The sequence below is a fragment of the Orcinus orca genome, chromosome 19 (genome assembly GCF_937001465.1).
Source record: "Orcinus orca chromosome 19, mOrcOrc1.1, whole genome shotgun sequence".
Classification (NCBI taxonomy): domain Eukaryota; kingdom Metazoa; phylum Chordata; class Mammalia; order Artiodactyla; family Delphinidae; genus Orcinus; species Orcinus orca.
In genome coordinates, this window is record NC_064577.1 from 14,877,275 (window position 1) to 14,896,119 (window position 18,845).

The 18,845-nt window shown below is 46.0% G+C and overlaps 1 protein-coding gene across 4 annotated transcripts in view; it reads left to right on the forward strand.

The window, feature by feature from the left end:
* Positions 1–18,845, forward strand: part of SHISA6 (shisa family member 6) — a 250,722-nt gene that overhangs the window by 114,190 nt on the left and 117,687 nt on the right. For 2 of the 4 annotated variants that reach the window (XM_049702240.1, XM_049702241.1), the window contains exon 3: positions 2,747–2,842. The exons of the other annotated variants lie outside the window; for them this stretch is intronic. In XM_049702240.1, coding sequence (XP_049558197.1) covers positions 2,747–2,842 — 96 coding nt within the window. The remainder of the gene's footprint in view (positions 1–2,746; positions 2,843–18,845) is intronic. 4 annotated transcript variants of the gene reach the window in all.

Consider the following 18,845-nt stretch of genomic DNA (forward strand, 5'->3'; position numbering starts at 1 on the left):
TGGTTCAGTCATCTTCCAACTTGACACCCCTGGCCTCAGTTTTTCCATCAATAAAATGGGGGAATAATAATAATAGACAACTTACCACGTGGTAGTGATGAAAATTTTAAGGAAATAATATATATGAATGATCTTTGTAAACTGCATAATGCTACAGAATGTTCGGCTTCTATGTCAGATTAGACCGTGTTTTCAGAGGCTCTGTCCCTTTGTCTGGCACATAGTAGGTGATCGGGTGATTTAGTTGGCTTTCAGTCAAGCACAACCCCAAAGCAGTAGCGCAGTGCTTAACCCTGAGGGACCTTGTTCCAGCTGACAGATAAGAATGAACTGAAGTAGCAAAGGCACTGTTTTATGTGCCATCTTTCTCAGGATTGATTTGTTTATCAAAAATTTTATTTATAAGGAGCACAAAAATAAACCAGCCCAAACTCTGCAGGATGTAACAGAGGTTCTGAATTAATGAGGTCCAAATTTATGAGCATTCAGAATTGTTACTTCCTTTTCTTAACTCTTCTGTTGTCAGGAGGGGCCGTGGGGGGGAAATGACCCGTCCACACGCCGCTTGTCCCTCTCTCCTTCATCCCCTGATGAAGTTGCATTTTTCCAGGACTAGAGTTGGATTTCTGGAGCTGTGACATGGCTTGGGATATGGGCAGAAGCCTCTTAGTTCAGCTCCAATAATTCTTTTCTATAAAATTCTGGGTTGTGACTACATTATTTTACAGCAAGGGAGTTCCTTGTGAAAAGCTGTGTGCCCTGAGGAAGGAGGTATTTATTCCAGAGTGGAGGGCATGAGGGAAACAATGGCAAAATTCTCTTATAGTCTTCATGCACTAGGATCACGGTTCTCAGTGTTTGGTCCCTAGGCTCGGCAGCATCAGAATCACCAGGCTACTTGATAGAAATGCAAAACCCTGAGCCCCATCCCAGATCTACTGACTCAGAAACTCTGGGGGCGGGGCCCAGCAGGTTTGAACCTGCCCTTCTGGTTTTTCTGATGCACACTCAGGGTTGAGAACCTTTGATCTGGGAGAAGAAGGAAGGAACAGGGCCAGCCAGACGTCACTCTTCAGAGGAAGGATGCTGGATTCCGGAACCTAAATAGTGGGTGGTGCTGGGCACCCACGAGGACCCCAGCAAATGTCCATTGCACACACCTGAACAAACTGAAATTCAGTTGTTTATCCATTTACTCTAGGGTAATGGTTCTTCTTCCCTGTGGCACATTAGAACCACCTAGAGACCTCGTTAAAAATACCCTGACCAGCTGAACCAGAATCCCTGGAGTAGTGTCGGGACATCTGTATTTTTAAAAGCTTCCAGATGATTCTGACACGCGCCCATTTTTGAGATCTAATGCAGAGGGTGCCTCGCTAAGAAAAAATGTGATTTAGGTTGTCTTTACATTTATCATAGATTTTTCTGTTGGAAATGTATTTTACCTATTTGTATTATAAAAATTACATACTCATTATAGAAAAAAACTTGGAAAATACAGAAAAGTTGAAAGGAGAAAAGCAATAAGACTCATGTTCCAACTATCTAAAGGTGGTAGTCAGTATCAGGTGTGTTTTCTTTCAATCTGTTTGTTTAATACACTGGTTTGCATTTTTTTACAGTGTTGTGATCATACTTAATATAGCATTTTCTTCCACTTTTTTACTTAACATTACATCTTAGGTAGTCTGCACATTGTTATAATTGTAAGTACAGTTTTTAATATGCTCTTGTGGCAACATGACAAAAATACAGCTTTCCTCCATTTTCACATGTGCATAGTTCAAGATGGTGTTTAGAGAGGACTTCTTTTCTTTATAATGCCTATATTTCAAGCATATTGTGAAATTCTACTTTGAATATCAGAAACAGAATATTAACTCTTTCTCTTCTCTTTCAATGTCTTCTCCCAGGGTCCTAATCTGTCCTCGGACTTTTCCTCACCCCAACCCCACAGGTAGATGGATAGATGAGGCTGAACAGAAAGTTCAGAGAAAGTCGAGAGAGGAAAACACATAAATATTTTCCTACAGAAAGTCGAGAGAGGAAAACACATAAATATTTTCCCAATGTTTTAGAGCCACCACCCTACCTGTCAGCCTCAGCGGATGTTGGATTTCTCCTAAGCCACAAGGCTGTAATTCATAGGATGAGGTATGATTCATAAACATACACACACATAGAGCATTCTGATCAGAGCCACACTTCTACGCTTTGGAAAGAAAGAAGCCAAAGGAATAAGACAAGAAAAAGAAAGAAGGAAGCTGGGACAAAGGAAAGGATGGTAGGACAAACAGACTGAAGTTCTGATGTGCTCAGTCAGAAATGCCAAAGTCAAGCCCTTTTTCCCACCTCTCCTTTTAACATAAGCTGCCCAGAACTTTCTTCTTTGTTGCACAGTTATATGTGCGTGTATGTGTATGTGTGTGTGTGTATATATATATATATATATATATACACACACACATAAATGTGTATGTATTTAAATTGGTAATATATAAAGTATGTAATACTTATCTATTACATACTTCATATATATACTTTATATGTTTATAATATATATTATATATAAATTTATAAAATAATATATATATAATTTTTTTTTCCTTGATTGCTTCTACCTTCTGGCTCAGCTGCTGATTTGAAGTTAAGTTCACCATCACTGTTGGGTGAGCTGGAGCAGCAATGTTTGTCTTCTTGTTGGTGTCCTGGATGCGCCAGGTAATTCTGCCCCATCTTCTTGCAGGACATTATGGGAAGGATGCTTACCGAAGTGGAGGACCTGATCTCCATAACTTCATCTCATCTGGATTTGTCACGTTAGGAAGAGGACACACGAAGGGTACAGTGGAAACCATTTTTTACTAAAATACAGAGGTTGCCTAGGGAACCCCGATCTGAAATGTGAAGATGGTGTGGAGGCCAGAGGCTGGTCCAGGACAGGATAAGTTGGGTGGTTTCCATGGTTGCTTATCCTGGTGACATGCGTGGCTTCTGACAGGAGTGACCAGGAGGTCACAGGTGTAACTCTAGAAGGCAATAATAGACTTCCAAGAGGTAATGCGTCCTGCCCCGCCCACGGCGTGGAGCAGGACACAGATGCCAGTGGCTCCCCGTGGGAGGGGACCACGGGCGGCATGGTGGGAAACACTGCCGACGGATGTGGCAGCATTGGCAAAGTGTTCGTTCTCCTCTTGGCTATTATTCCTTTCCATTTGAAAGCCACATTTTATAAACTGATGTCAATGTTCTGTACCGTGGGTCTCGAAGCCAGCACGCATGTCGAGAGTTTTGGCGTCCTAAGTGTGTCTATGTAAACTCTCCACGATGGGCATACAAAGGTAGGGGTTACGCAGACCTTCAAGCCACAAGCTGAAAGTTAACGTGGCATTTCTGCTGAGCTGCTTTATGACCTAGCCGACAGCTTGCAGAGCATCTGTGCAGGGGGTGTGACATCGTCGATTCTGTCTTTTGTTTAAACAGAGTTCTAGTGTTGTGAGCATTCTGTCATATCAAGAGTAACTGGATCCCTAACTCCTTTGATTACCTTCCTAACACCTGTGTACTGTTATAGACAACTGTGAATTCTGTTGTAGGGATGGTATATCCCTGTCTTCCCCTGAAATATGTGTTTGTTTTAAGTGTGAGTGAACAAGGAACTTTGCTATTTTTTCTTACATTCCATGCACCCAATTTTTAAATTCCCTATGTGATGTTTGTTCATCCTATAGAGAAAAAAAAAATCTGTATCTGTGTATGTATTTTCTGTTGTGTCTCTTTGTGTCTAAATAAAGTTTATTGAGGATACGGGTGGCATTTGTGGCTACTAAGAGTTGCAGAATCAAATTGGGACCAGATGGCTTGGGAAGGGAAAACGGGCCTCACAGTTAACTGGTAAAAGACACAATCCTTGACATACTCATATTAACTCAAGCCTGGGATATATGACCCCCGTGTCTTCTGCTTTATGATAATTATCTATCACTGTGAAACCAGTTACTCTAAAATGTAGCATTTTCAACCAGTGATAAACATTTCTTATCTCACATAGTTTGTGTGGGTCAGCAATTTGGGAGCAGCTGAGTTGGGCGCTTCTGGCTTGGGGGTCTCTCATGAGGTTACAGCCAAGGTATCAGCACGGGTTGCATCAGCTGAATCGGGCTTGACCGGGGCTGGAGGACTTGCTTCCAAGGTGGCGCACTTATATGGTGCTGGCTGTTGGCAGGAGGCCTCAGTTCCTCCCCATGCCATTCTCTCCAGGGTTACTTGAGTGTCCTCACAGCATGGTGGCTGGGCTTCCCCAGAATGGGTGATCCAAGAAAGAAAAAGACAGATGCCACCATGTCTTCTATGACCAAGGCCATGGGTGACACATCATCATTTTCACAATATTTTATTGGTTACAGAAGTCAGCCCTATTCAGGATGGGGGACTGCACAAGGGTGTGAATGTCGGGTGCCTAGGATCATTGAGGGCCACTTTGGAGGCTGGTTACCACACCCCCATGACCCTCAGAGCAGAGCTACAAATCGGGATCTTTCCCACAGAACATGGCCTTCTCAGCTGCAGGTGCTTTCTACCCTCACTTATTACTAAGGCTTCTCAACGTCAGTGGCTTCCCACCCTTCCCCTGCCCCTTATAGCTGGTGCAACCTGAAACCCCCAACAGTTCAATCAATAGAACTCTTTATATGTATATTATAAATGTTATGGCTTTGGGTACACACGTTCATTTGACAAATATTTCATGAGGCCTGGCGTGCACTAAGCAATATTCAGAAGTAAAACAAAGTAGAATCCAGCCTTGTGGAACTCATATTCCATTGGGGGAAGCAGACAAAATAAACCCTTGATGCTAAGTGCAGGGAGAAAACCTAAAGCACGTAAAGGGGGCGGGGAGCTACTGTTGTCAAGGAAGACCTCTGGGATGAGGGGGTAATTGAACAGAGACTCGCATCCCAGGCAGGGGCATCAGGAAGGCCCTGAAGTAGGTTCTTGTAGATCAAGAAATAGGAAGGAGGCCTGTGAGTGAAGCAGGCTAGAAGGAGATGAGATCAGAGCCACAGGGGAGCCCGATCATGTATTTATGGGTGTGGCTGTGAGGCTGCTTTCAAATTAGCTAGCCCTCCATCGGAGCACATACAGGTGATTCTCTATCCTTATCTGTCCTTCCAGTCACTGTCACCTGGGCACCCGGGAGACTCTACCCCGCCCATGTGTGTGGCGGCTTTGCTGTGGCCTCTGCTTATTATTTCCCCATGTTGTCTTGTTCTGTGGTCTCATCCAGCCCTCCTGTGTGTGCATGCCCTGTCCTCCTGGTCTGTCACCCTTACCAGATCCTCTTCTCCATTCCCTTCCGCTCAAGAAGGCCTCTGAAACCTCCTCTTTCCGGGGAATGTACCTTGCGTGTATTTTCCTATTTAGATGATAAGAGATTGGGGTGGGAGTGGGGATTCCCTTCCAATATCAAGACCCTTTATCCCTGCACAGCCTAGATCTCTGGAAAAGGGCCAAGCTCTATCCTCGCTTCCTTCAGAACAAACCAAGTTCAGCTCTGAATGGTACTTCTAAGTAAAGCAGCCCCCTGCAAATGCCCCACGGGAAGGGGACCACTCAGAGACATCTAACCTGGGGCTGTTCCCCCATCATGTGTGTTTGGTTCTCTTTCTTTTCTTATTTATTTACTTTTGCTTCAACTCCAATTACTGCCTTTCTGGTCCCTCCCCCTTTATTCCTTTTTGTTCCAGCTTCTTACGTGTGCCTTAGGCCTTCTGGTGGCCCCTGCCCACAGCATGGCCCCAGTAGGACTCTCGGAACTTGTGGTGTAGCTAGCACCTGTTTTAGAAGGTGATAGCATGGACCTACCGACCACATCACTGAGTTGAACATGGATTTCTATCAGACTCTGATTATCGGAGACCGAGCATGGATGGTCTTTGTTCTGAATGGCACTGGGAACCTTCAGTGGAAGCTGGGATGCTCCCAGCCCCGTGCTCCGTTTTATGGGTCCCCGAGGCATTACAGAGAGATGTGCGCTCCAGCTCCAGTGGGGCTCCCCCAAATTCAGACAGTGGGGTTGAGGATGCATATATGTCTTCCTGCTTTATAACAAGATTCACAGGTACATGGATAATTCAATTCTTTGGATGAGGCCTAACTAAGTAGATATTCTTTTGTTACTGGGCTGGAGAAGGTGAGACATTAGAAAAAATAGAATTCTGACCCTAGGGGCTTCCTAACCACCAAGGCCCCCTGCTCCATCTCTATCCTGTTGGGAGACCCCACATTTTAACCTGGGGGGCCACACAGTCATTGGCCAGCCTCCTAGGTGGCATAGCACTGCCTTAGGCTCACAGGCACTAGAATTCGTACTTACGCCCCTTTTCAGGACTTTCTAACTGAATGATGTGATCTCACCTTTTCCTATAATTCTTCCTTTTCCTTTTATTTTCTCCTTCTCCTAGGGAACTAATTCTGCATGTCTCCCTGCTCTGATTTCTCCTTTGACCTCCTGTTTGCTCATCCCTTCGGGTAAATGGGAGTCAAGTCTCAGGGAGATACTGATCAGAGTGGCCATGAGTTTAGACCAAGTTTCCCCTATAACTTTTACTCTGTTGATTAGACAAGAGCCCCCAGACTCTCCCGCCGGAACCTAGGGCAGTCTTTAAGGGCACAGAGGGTCTCCTCAGGCTGCCACGATGAAAACCCAAGGATAAAGGCTTCTCTTTACCAAGCAGTTACTATGTGCCGGCACTGTCGTATTTGCACCTTTCCAGTAACCCCGCGGGAGAGCTCTTGTCCCCATTTTCACTGGTGAAAAACTGAAGCTGGAGCAGTTGAGTGGCCTGCCCAGGTCAACTCCGACAGTTAGCACTGTTTCATCCCATCCAGACCTGCTTCCAGAGTAGGTACTCCAGCCCCACACATCCTGTCTCGTGAAGACAGAAGGGCCGAGGTGGGCCGGGCGGTGGGTCAGCGGGACCCACATGTCGTGAGCATTCAGTGACTGATGGCTGTTTTATCAGAGGACACACTTTATGAGACAGGAAGTCACAAAAAGAAGATGGGCTGGAAACTAGCACCATCTTGTAAATCAACTAAACTTCAATTAAAAAAAAAAAAAAAAGACAGATCAGGAGACAGAGCATTTACACCATATGAGCAGGGTCTGTCCTTCCAGAAAGGAAGCTCAGTCTCCTCAGATAATTATTCAGGGTCTGTCTCAATGAACACACCTACGGACACCCTCTGCTGTCCAGGTGGTTTGGTTACAAATCTCAGACAGGCTGGCTGCGTTTGAGTCTGGATGAAAAAGCCTGAAGATGCTTTCCAGAAACTCCCATGGGACCTACTGTTAATTCCCTTGATCTCCACCCGTGTAGCCCAGGCCACACCAGGCCCAAGTCCTTCCAGGTTGTGGTGTCAGCAAATGCATCTGATCTGTGCTGACCGGCACTGTTCCTTGGGTCCTTTCCACCCGTGTGTGTGTGTGTGTGTGTGTGTGTGTGTGTGTGTGTGTGTGTGTGTGTGTGTGTGTGTGTGTGTGTGTAGAGACAGACAGACAGAGAAATCCCTGAAGCCTTTGCTGAATGGTAGGAGCCCCAAAGTGACTCCCGTTTGGAGGAGGTGGGCACTGCTGCCCACCTGGCCGTCCATCCCTCCACGTCAGCTCACATGCAGAGCATCTGCTCTGTGTCACACACTCTTCTAGGCCCTGAGGATGCAGCAGACAGACTTTACATGCCAGAGAGAGATGACAGACATACTGAAAGAAAGAAGTAAATCTCTGAAGTATGTCAAAAAGGAGTTAAAAGCTACGGAGCAAAATGAGGCAGAGAATGAAGGAAGGAGTTGCAGTTTTTAAAAAGAGCATCCAGAAAGCTTCAGGAAAAGACTGGCATTTGAGCAAAGGCTGAAGGAGGTGAAGGGTCAAGTCGCCTGGAATCGGGGGTGGGAGCGTTTCCCAGGCCAAGGGAACAGCCACCCACTGCCCACCTGGCTGGCACAGGGACAGCCGTGAGGCTGGAGCAGATGGGGCCTGGGTGTGGGCAGTAGGGGGCGGGGTCAGAGCGGGGCCAGACCACCCAGGGCCTGGGGGTCACTTGAGGATCTGGTTGCCACTCTGGGCAGAGCGAAATACAAGATGCTTTTGGCCTGAGGTATTAGGAAGAGGGACGTCTGTGGGAGGGCCAGGGTTTCGGCAGAGGCTGGGGGTGAAGTGAATTCGATCTGACTTCATATTAAGTTTTAGATGCGTCTTAATCACCCACGTGGAAATGTCAAGTTCAGGGGAGTTGTCCTGGCTGGGGATGTAAACGGGGGAGTTTCCAGTACATGAGGCCGGACGCTGGGTGAGGGCAGTAGCTGGAAGGCAGCGTGATATAAAGAGAGGTTTGTCTTTTTTAAGATGGGAGAAATCACAGTATATTTGATATTTGTATGCTGATAGGAAGGATCCAGTAAAGAAGGGAAAAATTGATTATGCAGGAGTGGGGGATGGTATATTTCAGAAGTGACATCCTCGATAGGCGAGAGATTCCTTGATGGACTCTGTCACCCCGGGGGGCTGGCCTTGTCTAAGGGTGAACTCCACCCAGAGTCGCAGGCAGGGTATTGGGCCACAGGTGCATGCAGGTGGGCATGTGGGATCCCTGCTCAGTGATTCGGGAAGCAAGGTCATCCACTGTAAGCATTAGGGCGACCGACCATCCCAGTTTGCCCAGGACTGTTCCAGTTTTAGCCCAGAAAGGCCTGCGTCCTAAGGAACCCCTGAGTCCTGGGCGAATGAGGTCAGTTGGTCACCTTGGGGAGGACGTGTGAGCAGGCCCAGCCTGTCTGGTTTCAGGGCATCTTCCACACCCATCTCTAGAGCCCAGAGAAGTGGAATGAGGATGCTGCTGCCTGGAGCTGGCACCTGCGCAGCCTCAGAGGCCTTGGGACTCCCCTGAGATGGAGATGAGGCCAGAGCGCCAGACGCTGCTGCCCTGTGGGGAGCAATCCCAGACCCCACAGAAGGACCCTGGATGGATGGCTTCATTCTGTCTAGATGATGCTCCCTAGGCCTAGGCTGGAAGTAGCCATTCCTGCTGCCCAGCAGACTCTCCATGGGGTCTGAGACAGAAGATGGGTGGGGGGCATAAATGCTACGAAGGGGGTGCGGGCGTTGGAGCAGGTGCTGAGACCAAAGCTGGAAAAGTGACCATCCTGATGCCAGTTTAGGGGTCTCAGCAAGGAGACTGGCAGAGGTGGCACCCCGGCTGCTCAGCCCCCAAATCCAAGGAAGAGGAGGAGTGATGGTGGTCCAGAGGGAGGGGCTGGGCAGATGCCCCTGCTCCCTGAGAAGAGGACAAAGCCAGAGAGGGGTTCTAACACCCAGAAACGCACAGGTGTCAGCCAGTGATGAGTCTGGGTAAAAGGTCTACCAGGAAGAAGACGTCAGAGCAGGGAAAGCAAGGACCAGAGCCTTTGGATCAGCGTGACGGGTGGGAGACCAAGCACAGGAGGTGTGAGCTTTTGGTGACGACAAGGTCCAAGGGATAACCGTGGGATGGCTGAATGAAGCCAGGAGGACATCCAAAACTGAGTCAGGGACCTGCTTCGCCTCTACTGCTTCCATGTGGGTTTGTGGTTCCCCCAGCACTGGCCTTCTCAGTCATCTACTTCAGCCCTTGCCCGAGCCCCACTGCTGGCCTGAACCCCATGCACCCATGGGCCCGTGCTCACCCCTCCCTCCAGCGCATTTGTCTGGGCGCTGCCATGGCCGCGTGTGATACAGGGTTTGAAATTAGATCTGCTCTTCTAGAAAAGACAGAACAGGTGCCTCTATGGAACTGCAGGCTGCCTCCCCCCACCAGGATCTGAGCAAGGGCTTTCAGACCATCCTGTGGACGGAGACCCCTGTGCTGTTTGGCTCCAGAAATCCAGCTTAGACATTTTCACACTCTGGGGAGCCAGGGGAGCGAGTGGGCTTGACTCCACCGAGGTGTTCGGAAGCTGGACTCCAAGTAAACCGCAGCGCTCAGAAGGTGTCTGGTCTCCATGGCAGCAGTGAGCTGGGAAATATAGCAAGAGGGAGGGAAGGCTGGGCCTAGCTTGCCTGAGATCAGCCTCTGCGAAGTCAGCACCTCCTGGGAACATTCTTGCCTGTGCCTCTCTGTAGGCCGGGGGCACCGGGAAGCAGTGGGAACGGGCCAGAGGACCTCTGCGGTTGTGGGCTGAGGGCACCAAAGCTCTAAGCTGCCCACTGATTGTTCTGATCTGCTCTCTCGGTTTCCTCTGCCTGCTGACTCCTGATTAATGGCTGAATACCGAGAGCCAGGCACGGACCTAGTGTGCTCAGCTGTACTCAGTGGTACTCCGTGCGCCCCGTGCCAGCACATATAGGCTGCCTCTAAGCCTTACACTTAGGAAAATCCGTGGCGTCAGTGTGATTCCATATTTTGTTAGAATTGAGTCAACCTTGCCTGGTGGCTCATTGGTTAAAATCGGTTGCATCAGAAGCAGAGATGGATCCGCATGAATGTTGAGCTCAGCGCTCACCAAGTGAATCCCTTTTTCAATGCAACCGCTGTTCAAACAACATAAGAGGAAATAAGGCAAAGCAGAGCTCAGGGCAATACCTTTGAGAGTTTTTCACTTGAGTACTTCCACTTACAAACTTAGCCATTTTGCCTGAAGGCAGCTTTTCTACAAAACCCTCTTTCCCATGTTGGTCCTGCTGACGAGTACACCCATGGCCCTCCAGGAAGCAGTAAGCGTGCTATGTCCCTCCTCAATGTGGCCCAGGACTCCCTTTCCACTGAGATTAGTTTGGGCAGCAGTTAAATGCTTGCAGCTCCATCTGAAGAGCACGAAGCCCCGGGCCCACTTCCTGAGCTGCCCAAGAGTTCACCTCTGAGGTAGGACCACCCAGTTTGCCACTGGGAGACTCATTCAAGGTACCAAGAAGTCAATCCACAAGTTTTCCATCCTTCTTGGGCTCGTCTTGGTCTAAGGGCAGTGCCGGGGTTGAAAGTATCACCAATTTAAACTACCTTGGTAAATGGTGGCTCAGAGAAAAATTCCCATCCATCAGTCCACCGGCTGAGTCCTGGACCATGCGTGTCTCTGTTTAATGTTTGTTTGTGGGCCTGCTGCCATTGGCTTACGTAGGATGCCAGGCCAGTCCACTGGGGCAATTTGCTGGGCTGGTGTAAGAAGAGGGGAGATATTATAGAACAAAGGAGAAGGATGCACTGTAAATCTCCTTGCCTTGGGAAGTTTCACCTCACCTATAGGGTACATATATGTTCTCCTCAAAGGAGAAGTAACCCGGGTACAGCTAGATCTCCTATAGTCTCCGCCAGTGGGGCAAGAGAGAAGTCTCTTTGGTGTCTTGGGGTCAGGGAAGCATCCCTCACTCCTTATCTTCTGCCAGCCTGACTCTCCTTTTCTGCTCAAACAGGAGGAGGAGGTATACAGGATCCCTTTAGCACCCTGAATCTTGGTGGTCTCTTGAAATCCCACTGGGAGAAGGTAGAGGATGGAGTTCTTCTGTGTTCCCAGAGGCTGACATGCCCAGCCAGAGGTCTAGCAGCTCTGGGCTATATGTCCTTATTTTCCAGTCTCTTGCTGGTGCCAGGTCCAAGCTTTCTCCTGCCATGACCCATGGCTCAAGTTGACTCCAGGAGCAGGTTGGTGGCCAGTACAGTCTCTTCCTGGCACTGGTCATGGCATTGACCCATCATCCAAGTTAGGAATCTCCCCTTCCCAGAAGCCAGCCCTTGGCATTGGCTTCCTCATTCTCTGCTGCTCACTGACAAGAGTCTCATGAACCCTGACAGCTAAGCCATGGGGCTGTCCGGTCCCGGAAAGGTGGTGGCAATGCCATTTCTGCCAGCTGGAATCTGTGGCCAGGAGAGGATAGCCTCTCAATCAACAGCTTCCAGCACTTCATGGTGGCTCCGAAGTGGGACAGAATACTGTTCTCAGGTTCTCAGCACCGCACTCTTGGGAACAGAGCCATATAACTCTGTGACTCTGCCTTACGCAGATGATGTCCGTGGCAGAACAAAGAAGTCCCAGCCCTTCCTGCCTGGAGTCATGGCCTCAGTCTCAGTCTTACTCCCCTCCCAGTAGTGAGGTAAACTTCCCTCCTTAGATGGTTGTGGAAGAAGAAAAATGGTGAGAAAAAGGGGGTCACTGGAGCCAGACATACTGGTTCACTCTCAGCTCCACCACTTGGTAGCCATGTGACTGTGACCTCCGTTACATTCATCTATAAAGTAAGGTGTTGGTACCACCTACCCCACAGGGCTGTTGTGGAGATCGTATGAGATAACACATGCACCAGGGCACCAAGCTCTCAAGCGATGGTAGTTTTTCTTATTGTCTTAGCTTAAGAGTGCTGAGATGATGCTTCTCAGGGAATAACTCTAGGGCCGGCAGCATAGGCCTCCCCTGGGAGCTATTTATAAATGCAGACCCTTGGGCCCTCACCTCCTGAATCAGAATCTGCATTTTAGCAAGATCTCCAGGTGACTCATATGCACATTCAAGTTTGAGAAGCACTGCTATAGAATTTTTGCTTTAAGCGTGGTCCCCTTGCTGGTCTTCAAGGTCACTTCCATTTCTGAGATTTCATTTGCCATGAAGTCTCATCTGATACCCTGCACACTGGAAGCCAGGTTGTCCCACGGCTGGGGAGGGAAGGAATTTGAGGAGGAATACCTGAGCTCCGAGGGGTGATGCAAGGGGACCTCCTAAGACCCCAGTGACCTGCCCAGATGTCGGAGGCATGGGGATTTACCGCTTCAATGAAACTTAAGTATTTGTTGAGCAGAGATGAGTAAAATAGCACCTGCCTTCAAGAAACCATTCCTGCCAAGCAAATAAGAGGTGCCACGAAGCAGATCCTGAGAAGAACAGAGGGGGTTTAAAAGAGGAAAGCATCGCCTCTGAATGGAGGAGTCCTAAAAGGCCTCCTATGGGAGACAGGAGTTAAGAGGGTCCTTGCGGGGCAGGAAGAATGTGAGGCAGGACTGGGGCAGGGTGGGCACGTCAGGTGTGGGTGCCTCTGGAACAAGGGCACGGAAGTGGAAATGTCAGTGTGACGATGGTATATGACACCCATAGCGGGCTGCAGGAAGGTTCTGGGACCATAGCTCACAGCAGGGGAGCGCAGGAAAGTGATGGGGCCATAGCACAGCTATAGAGGGGTTCAGGAAAGTGATGGGGCCGTAGCACACCTGTAGGGATGGCAGGAAATGAAACTAGAAAGGTGTGTTGGAGGCAGCGTCCTGAATTCTCCCAGGCACACAATGCAGGCTGAGTTCGAACTCCTAATTGATGATCACTACGCATCCCCTCCTCCTTTCTCCTCTTCTGTCTTTAAGAATGGTGGATGTTTGCCAATGAATAAGTGAATGGATGAATGAATGGACTGAAACAACACTAAACTGGGAGTCGGGAGACCTGAGATGTTGTTGAAGGTGAACGTGGTCTTGGGGAAAATTGCTTTGCCTCTCTGAGTCTGTGTCTCCCCACCTGTAAACTTTTCTGCAAGATGCCTCCTGGTCCTATTGCTCTGGAACTTGTGTATGTTCTGAAACAGCAGGTCAGGGGTGGTGGAAGCGGTTTCCCATGTCCTTTCTTCAGTCTGCTCTATAGCTGTGCTTCACCCCCTTACACCTTCTGAGAATTGGTACCCACATTCCCCTTTATATACCCTTTACAACTCCAATCATATGCATTTTAAACACAAAAAGAATATGATATAGTCACCATCCTGCATCTTGCTTTTCAAATTAAATATAGCTTGGAGATCACTGGATATCTGAACACAGAGATCTACCTCTTTTTCCCCAAAATGGCTGCTTAATAGTCCATGCTATTACTATGCTGTCATTTATGTAACCAGTATTAGTGGTGTAACCCACCACTTACTTTTCACTGAATTTTTATTTTTTGATGTTTTTATTTAGAAATAATTTTACAAAAAGGTTACAAAAATAGTGCAAAACATTCCCATGTGCCCTTCAAATTTTCCAAATTTTAATATTTTAGCACATTTGCTTTATCATTCTCTGTCTCTCCTTATCTCTCTATTTCTGTCTCTGTCTTTCTGACTCTGTCTCTCTGTCTCTGTCTCTCCATATATACATGTATATGTATATATATGCAAACATACACATATTATATATGTTTCTTTTCTAAAAGTATATAAATACATAATTTTTTGAATATTTGAGAGTAAGTTGCAGATATGTTAGTCCTTTACCCCTACATACTTAAGTGTGTATTTCCTAAAATCAAGTGCATTCTCTTACATACCCACAGTATTGATTATCAAAATCAGAAGATCAATATTGGTAAAATACCATTACCTAATCCACAGCTTGTATTCAGATATACCGCTAATGTCCTTTATAGCAAAAAAAAAGAGAAAGTTTTTCTTTGTCCAGGGTCACATGTTGGTAGGTTTATTTCTAAGTATTTGATCATCCTGGTTTTCTTTGGGCTGCACCGCACAGCTTGTGGGATCTTAGTTCCCCAACCAGGGATTGAAGCCCGGCCCTGCGCAGAGTCCTAACCACTGGACCACCAGGGAATTCCCTTGGTTGCTATTGGTAACTGGAGTTTCTCTACCATTATGACCTGTAACTGGTTATTTTTGTATATATGAAGGCCGTTGGTTTCTGTGTGTTAATTATATATCCTGCAATCTTAGTGATTTATTTTATTGTTTGAGTTATTTTTATCATTGGCCTCCAGGTACTCTATCATGTCACATGCAGATAAAGGTAGTTTTACATCTTCTTTACCCTTATGTTATTAATTGATTCCTCTTATCTGATGGCATTGGCTTAAAACCACTAGTACAGGGCTTCCCTGGTGGCGCAGTGGTTGAGAGTCCGCCTGCCGATGCAGGGGACACGGGTTCGTGCCCCGGTCCGGGAAGATCCCACATGCCGTGGAGCAGCTGGGCCCGTGAGCCATGGCCGCTGAGCCTGCGCATCCGGAGCCTGTGCTCCGCAATGAGAGAGGCCACAACAGTGAGAGGCCCGCGTACCGCAAGAAAAAAAAAAAAACACACTAGCACAGTGTTGAGTAGTGATGGAGATAGGAACATCTTTGCCTTCGTTGTGATGGTAATGAAATGCTCTAGATCATTCCCACTAAGATACTGTCTTTAGGAACAAGGTAGATAGAAGATAGATAGCTGGATGGATAGATGGATAGCTAGCTAGATAGGTAGATATATGTTGTTTCAGATTAATTCATGTTTAAAAAGCATCCCTCAGGGGCTTCCCTGGTGGCGCAGTGGTTGAGAGTCCACCTGCCGGTGCAGGGGACATGGGTTCGTGCCCCGGTCTGTGAAGATCCCACATGCCGCGGAGCGGCTGGGCCCGTGAGCCATGGCCACTGAGCCTGCACGTCCGGAGCCTGTGCTCCGCAATGGGAGAGGCCACAACAGTGAGAGGCCCGTATACCACTGAAAAAAAAAAAAAAAAAATCCCTCAAATTCCTTAGGTATTGAATTTTGTCAAAAGCTTTTTCATCATCTATGGAGAGATAATTTATGATTTTTCTCTTAGATTTCTTAATATCTTAAAATCCACTGTGTGTAATATCAGTGGATTTCCTAACTCAATATTGCATTCCTGGAAATTGCATTTCCTAACTCAATATTGCATTTGGAATATTGATTCCAAATCTCACTTGGTCGTATTGTATTTTTTTCTTAATACAATATTTTGGATTCTGTTTCTTAATATTTCATTTAGTATTTTATCCGTATTCATGAATGATACTGGTCTGTCCTTTTCTTTCTGGTACCACCTCTATCATGTTTAGTATCAACATTATACTTGCTTTATTAAAGGAATTGGGAATTTTCTTTCATTTTCAATGGTCTGAAACCATGTGTCTAACATTGGGACTGTCTGGTCTTTGAAGATTTGAGATAATACTTCCGTAAAACCATCAGTGCCTAGTGCTTTGGGGTAATTTATTCATAACTTTCTCTACAAAAATGTATATATGTTTCCTATTTAATTTATTTTTTAAATTTTGGTATTTAAGTTGGTTTTTATGGCTTTTTCTAGTAGTCACCTTTATACTTAATGTGTACTGCTCCTTAGTCCCAAGTGTTAATATTTAAGTTTTTTCGTCTGGTTTATCAGGTTTTTTTAAAAAAATATCCTTTTGCCTACACAGCAATCAGCATATTTATTCTATTTTATCCTCCCATTTTTAACGTTATTTCTACTTTGTCACATGAAATATCTCACATTAATCACCTACCCTGTTCCTCACTTGCGTTTTAGTCTTTGAGATCTGTATCTGTACTCATATCTATGTGTCTGTATGCTCATCATTGTTATTTTTCTTCTGAAATTTGCCCAGTCATCTCTTGGTTGGATGAAGTTCATCGTCCAAAAGATTGCTCAAGAAAGGCTTATGGACGTGGAATTCCCTAAGTTCTTATATCTTGAAATTGTTGTGCTATAGCCTTGACACTTAAAGGAAAATTTGCCTGGTTATAAAATTCTAGGTTCACCCTTTCTTTCCTTGAGATTTTGGAAGATGCTGCTCCAGTGTTGCCTTGCTTTGTTTGCTATTTTTTGAGAAGTCTGATTTTTTATTTTGAAGTCTGACAGTTTATTCTTCTGACTTTGTACGTGATTTTCTCCTTTTGCTTGAAAACCTTGAGAATTTTTATTTTTTATTTTTGAAGTCTGCAAGTTCTACTAGGACATCAGAGATGATCATTCTGAGTACACTTTCCAGGTACCTGTTGGGCTTTCTTGATTGGTACCGTCAGATCTTCTTTTAATTTAAAGAAAGTTTTGTTGAATTATATACATTTTTTTCATAGTTTAATTGGCAGCGTTTTTGTTCTTTTTTTAAATTTTTATTTATTTATTTTGGGCTGTGTTGGGTCTTCGATGCTGTGTGCGGGCTTTCTCTAGTTGCGGTGAGCGGGGGCTACTCTTTGTTGCGGAGCACGGGCTGTAGGCGCACGGGCTTCAGTAGTTGTAGCACGCGGGCTCAGTAGTTGTGGCTCGCGGGCTGTAAAGTGCAGGCACAGTAGTTGTGGCACGTGGGCTTAGTTGCTCCGTGGCATGTGGGATCTTCCTGGACCAGGGCTCAAACCCATTCTCAACCACTGAGCCACCAGGGAAGTCCTGAATTATGTTTTCGTATATTAGTTATTGTCCACGGTTTTGTTTTTCTTCTTAGTAGACTCCAATTATAGGGATGCTGTTTTTCCTTTCCCATCTTTCAGTGCATCCACACTGTATATAATTTGTTTTGCTTTTATTAGTTCATTGTCATTCTCTTGTTTGCCTCTTGCCTTTTCATCAGTGCCTTTAAATAAGTTTTATTTTGACTCTCTTCTTTCCTAGGCATCTTGTACTTTAGTCTTCATTTTGTCTCTTTCACATCTTTCCTGTGTTCAGTGAATTCTCTTTAAATTTCTGTCTCTTTTTCTGCCACTTTTTTTTAGGTTTTGAATTTCTGTTTCTAGGTGTTTTCTTTTAACAACTACAAATGTGTTTTTAAGTCTAACTCACTTCAGAGTGTTGTGTTTAGTTTTCCTTTGCTTCATGGTTATTTTTGTGTGGGATTGGAAGAAAATTGTTACTAGTAGAGGTGTTCGGATTCCCAGCTTATGTTTTTTAACAGTAGATTCGTATGTGTTTACTCCTATTTCTTCTATCTATTTTCTGATTGGAGGAAGTTATCAGATTCCTATTTTAATGGTATTGTTTCTACTAGTATAGAAAATACAATTTATCTAATGGGTATTATTATTATCATTATTACTATTTGGAAGGAGATGTGCATCTCTGTCATTTTTGTTCTCTTACAGCAGTGGTCCCCAATTTTTTTGGCACCAGGGACCAGTTTCGTGGAAGACAATTTTTCCACGGACCAGGGTGGGGGAGGGGGAATGGTTCAGGTGGTAATGTGAATGACAGGGAGCGACGGGGAGTGGCAGATGAAGCTTTGCTCGCTCGCCCGTCACTCACCTCCTGCTGTGTGGCCTGGTTCCTAACAGGCTGCAGACAGGTACCAGTCTGCATCCCGGGAGTTGGGGACCCCTGTCTCATAAGGCTCCATTCCCTCTGCTTCTTTTCCCCTTTACCAGCCAATCTCCAAAGATTCTCCCTTCCTTTTTACCTTCTTCTCAATATTTTAGAGGATGGTTGCTTTGAATTGCATGTAGTCAGTACTCTGACCTACCAGATAACTTTCTCTGTGTTTTCATACTTAGGGTGAACGTTCTCATTTTGACAGCAGTTTTAGGTCACTCTTAGGCCTGCTGCTGTCTCCTCCTCTTCTCGCATATAGTTTTTTATTTCCAGGCTGACCTTGTTCACCCCAAGGCTTGTAGCAGGACTAGAAAGATAATTTGCTGAGATATCTTTTTCCTTTTTTTTTTTTAAAATGTAATTTAAAATCTGGGCATGTTCTGGTTATGTTAAGCACACAGCTAGAAATAACAGAGGCAGAATTAAGGCCAGGGCTGTCTGATTATATTATATTTGATTATATTCTACAACAGAGAGAGAGATTGGGGTTGCGGAATATACTGGTAAATGGATAAAGCTGCACGTGTGAGGCAAAGTCTTACTTGATCAGCTGTAGTGTATGGCGTTATGTGTAATGCAGTAGTGACTTCCTGCTTTTGCCACTGACTATGGAAAACCTAACCGGTGATCACTAGTTCTACTGATTGGATATAGGACTAAATATTATGTCATTGACAACTGTAGAATTCTGTCATCACCCTGTTCTCCATTTCCCTGGAGTGGCAGATGCAGGAGGACAGGAATCAGAACAATTTTTATGGAAAT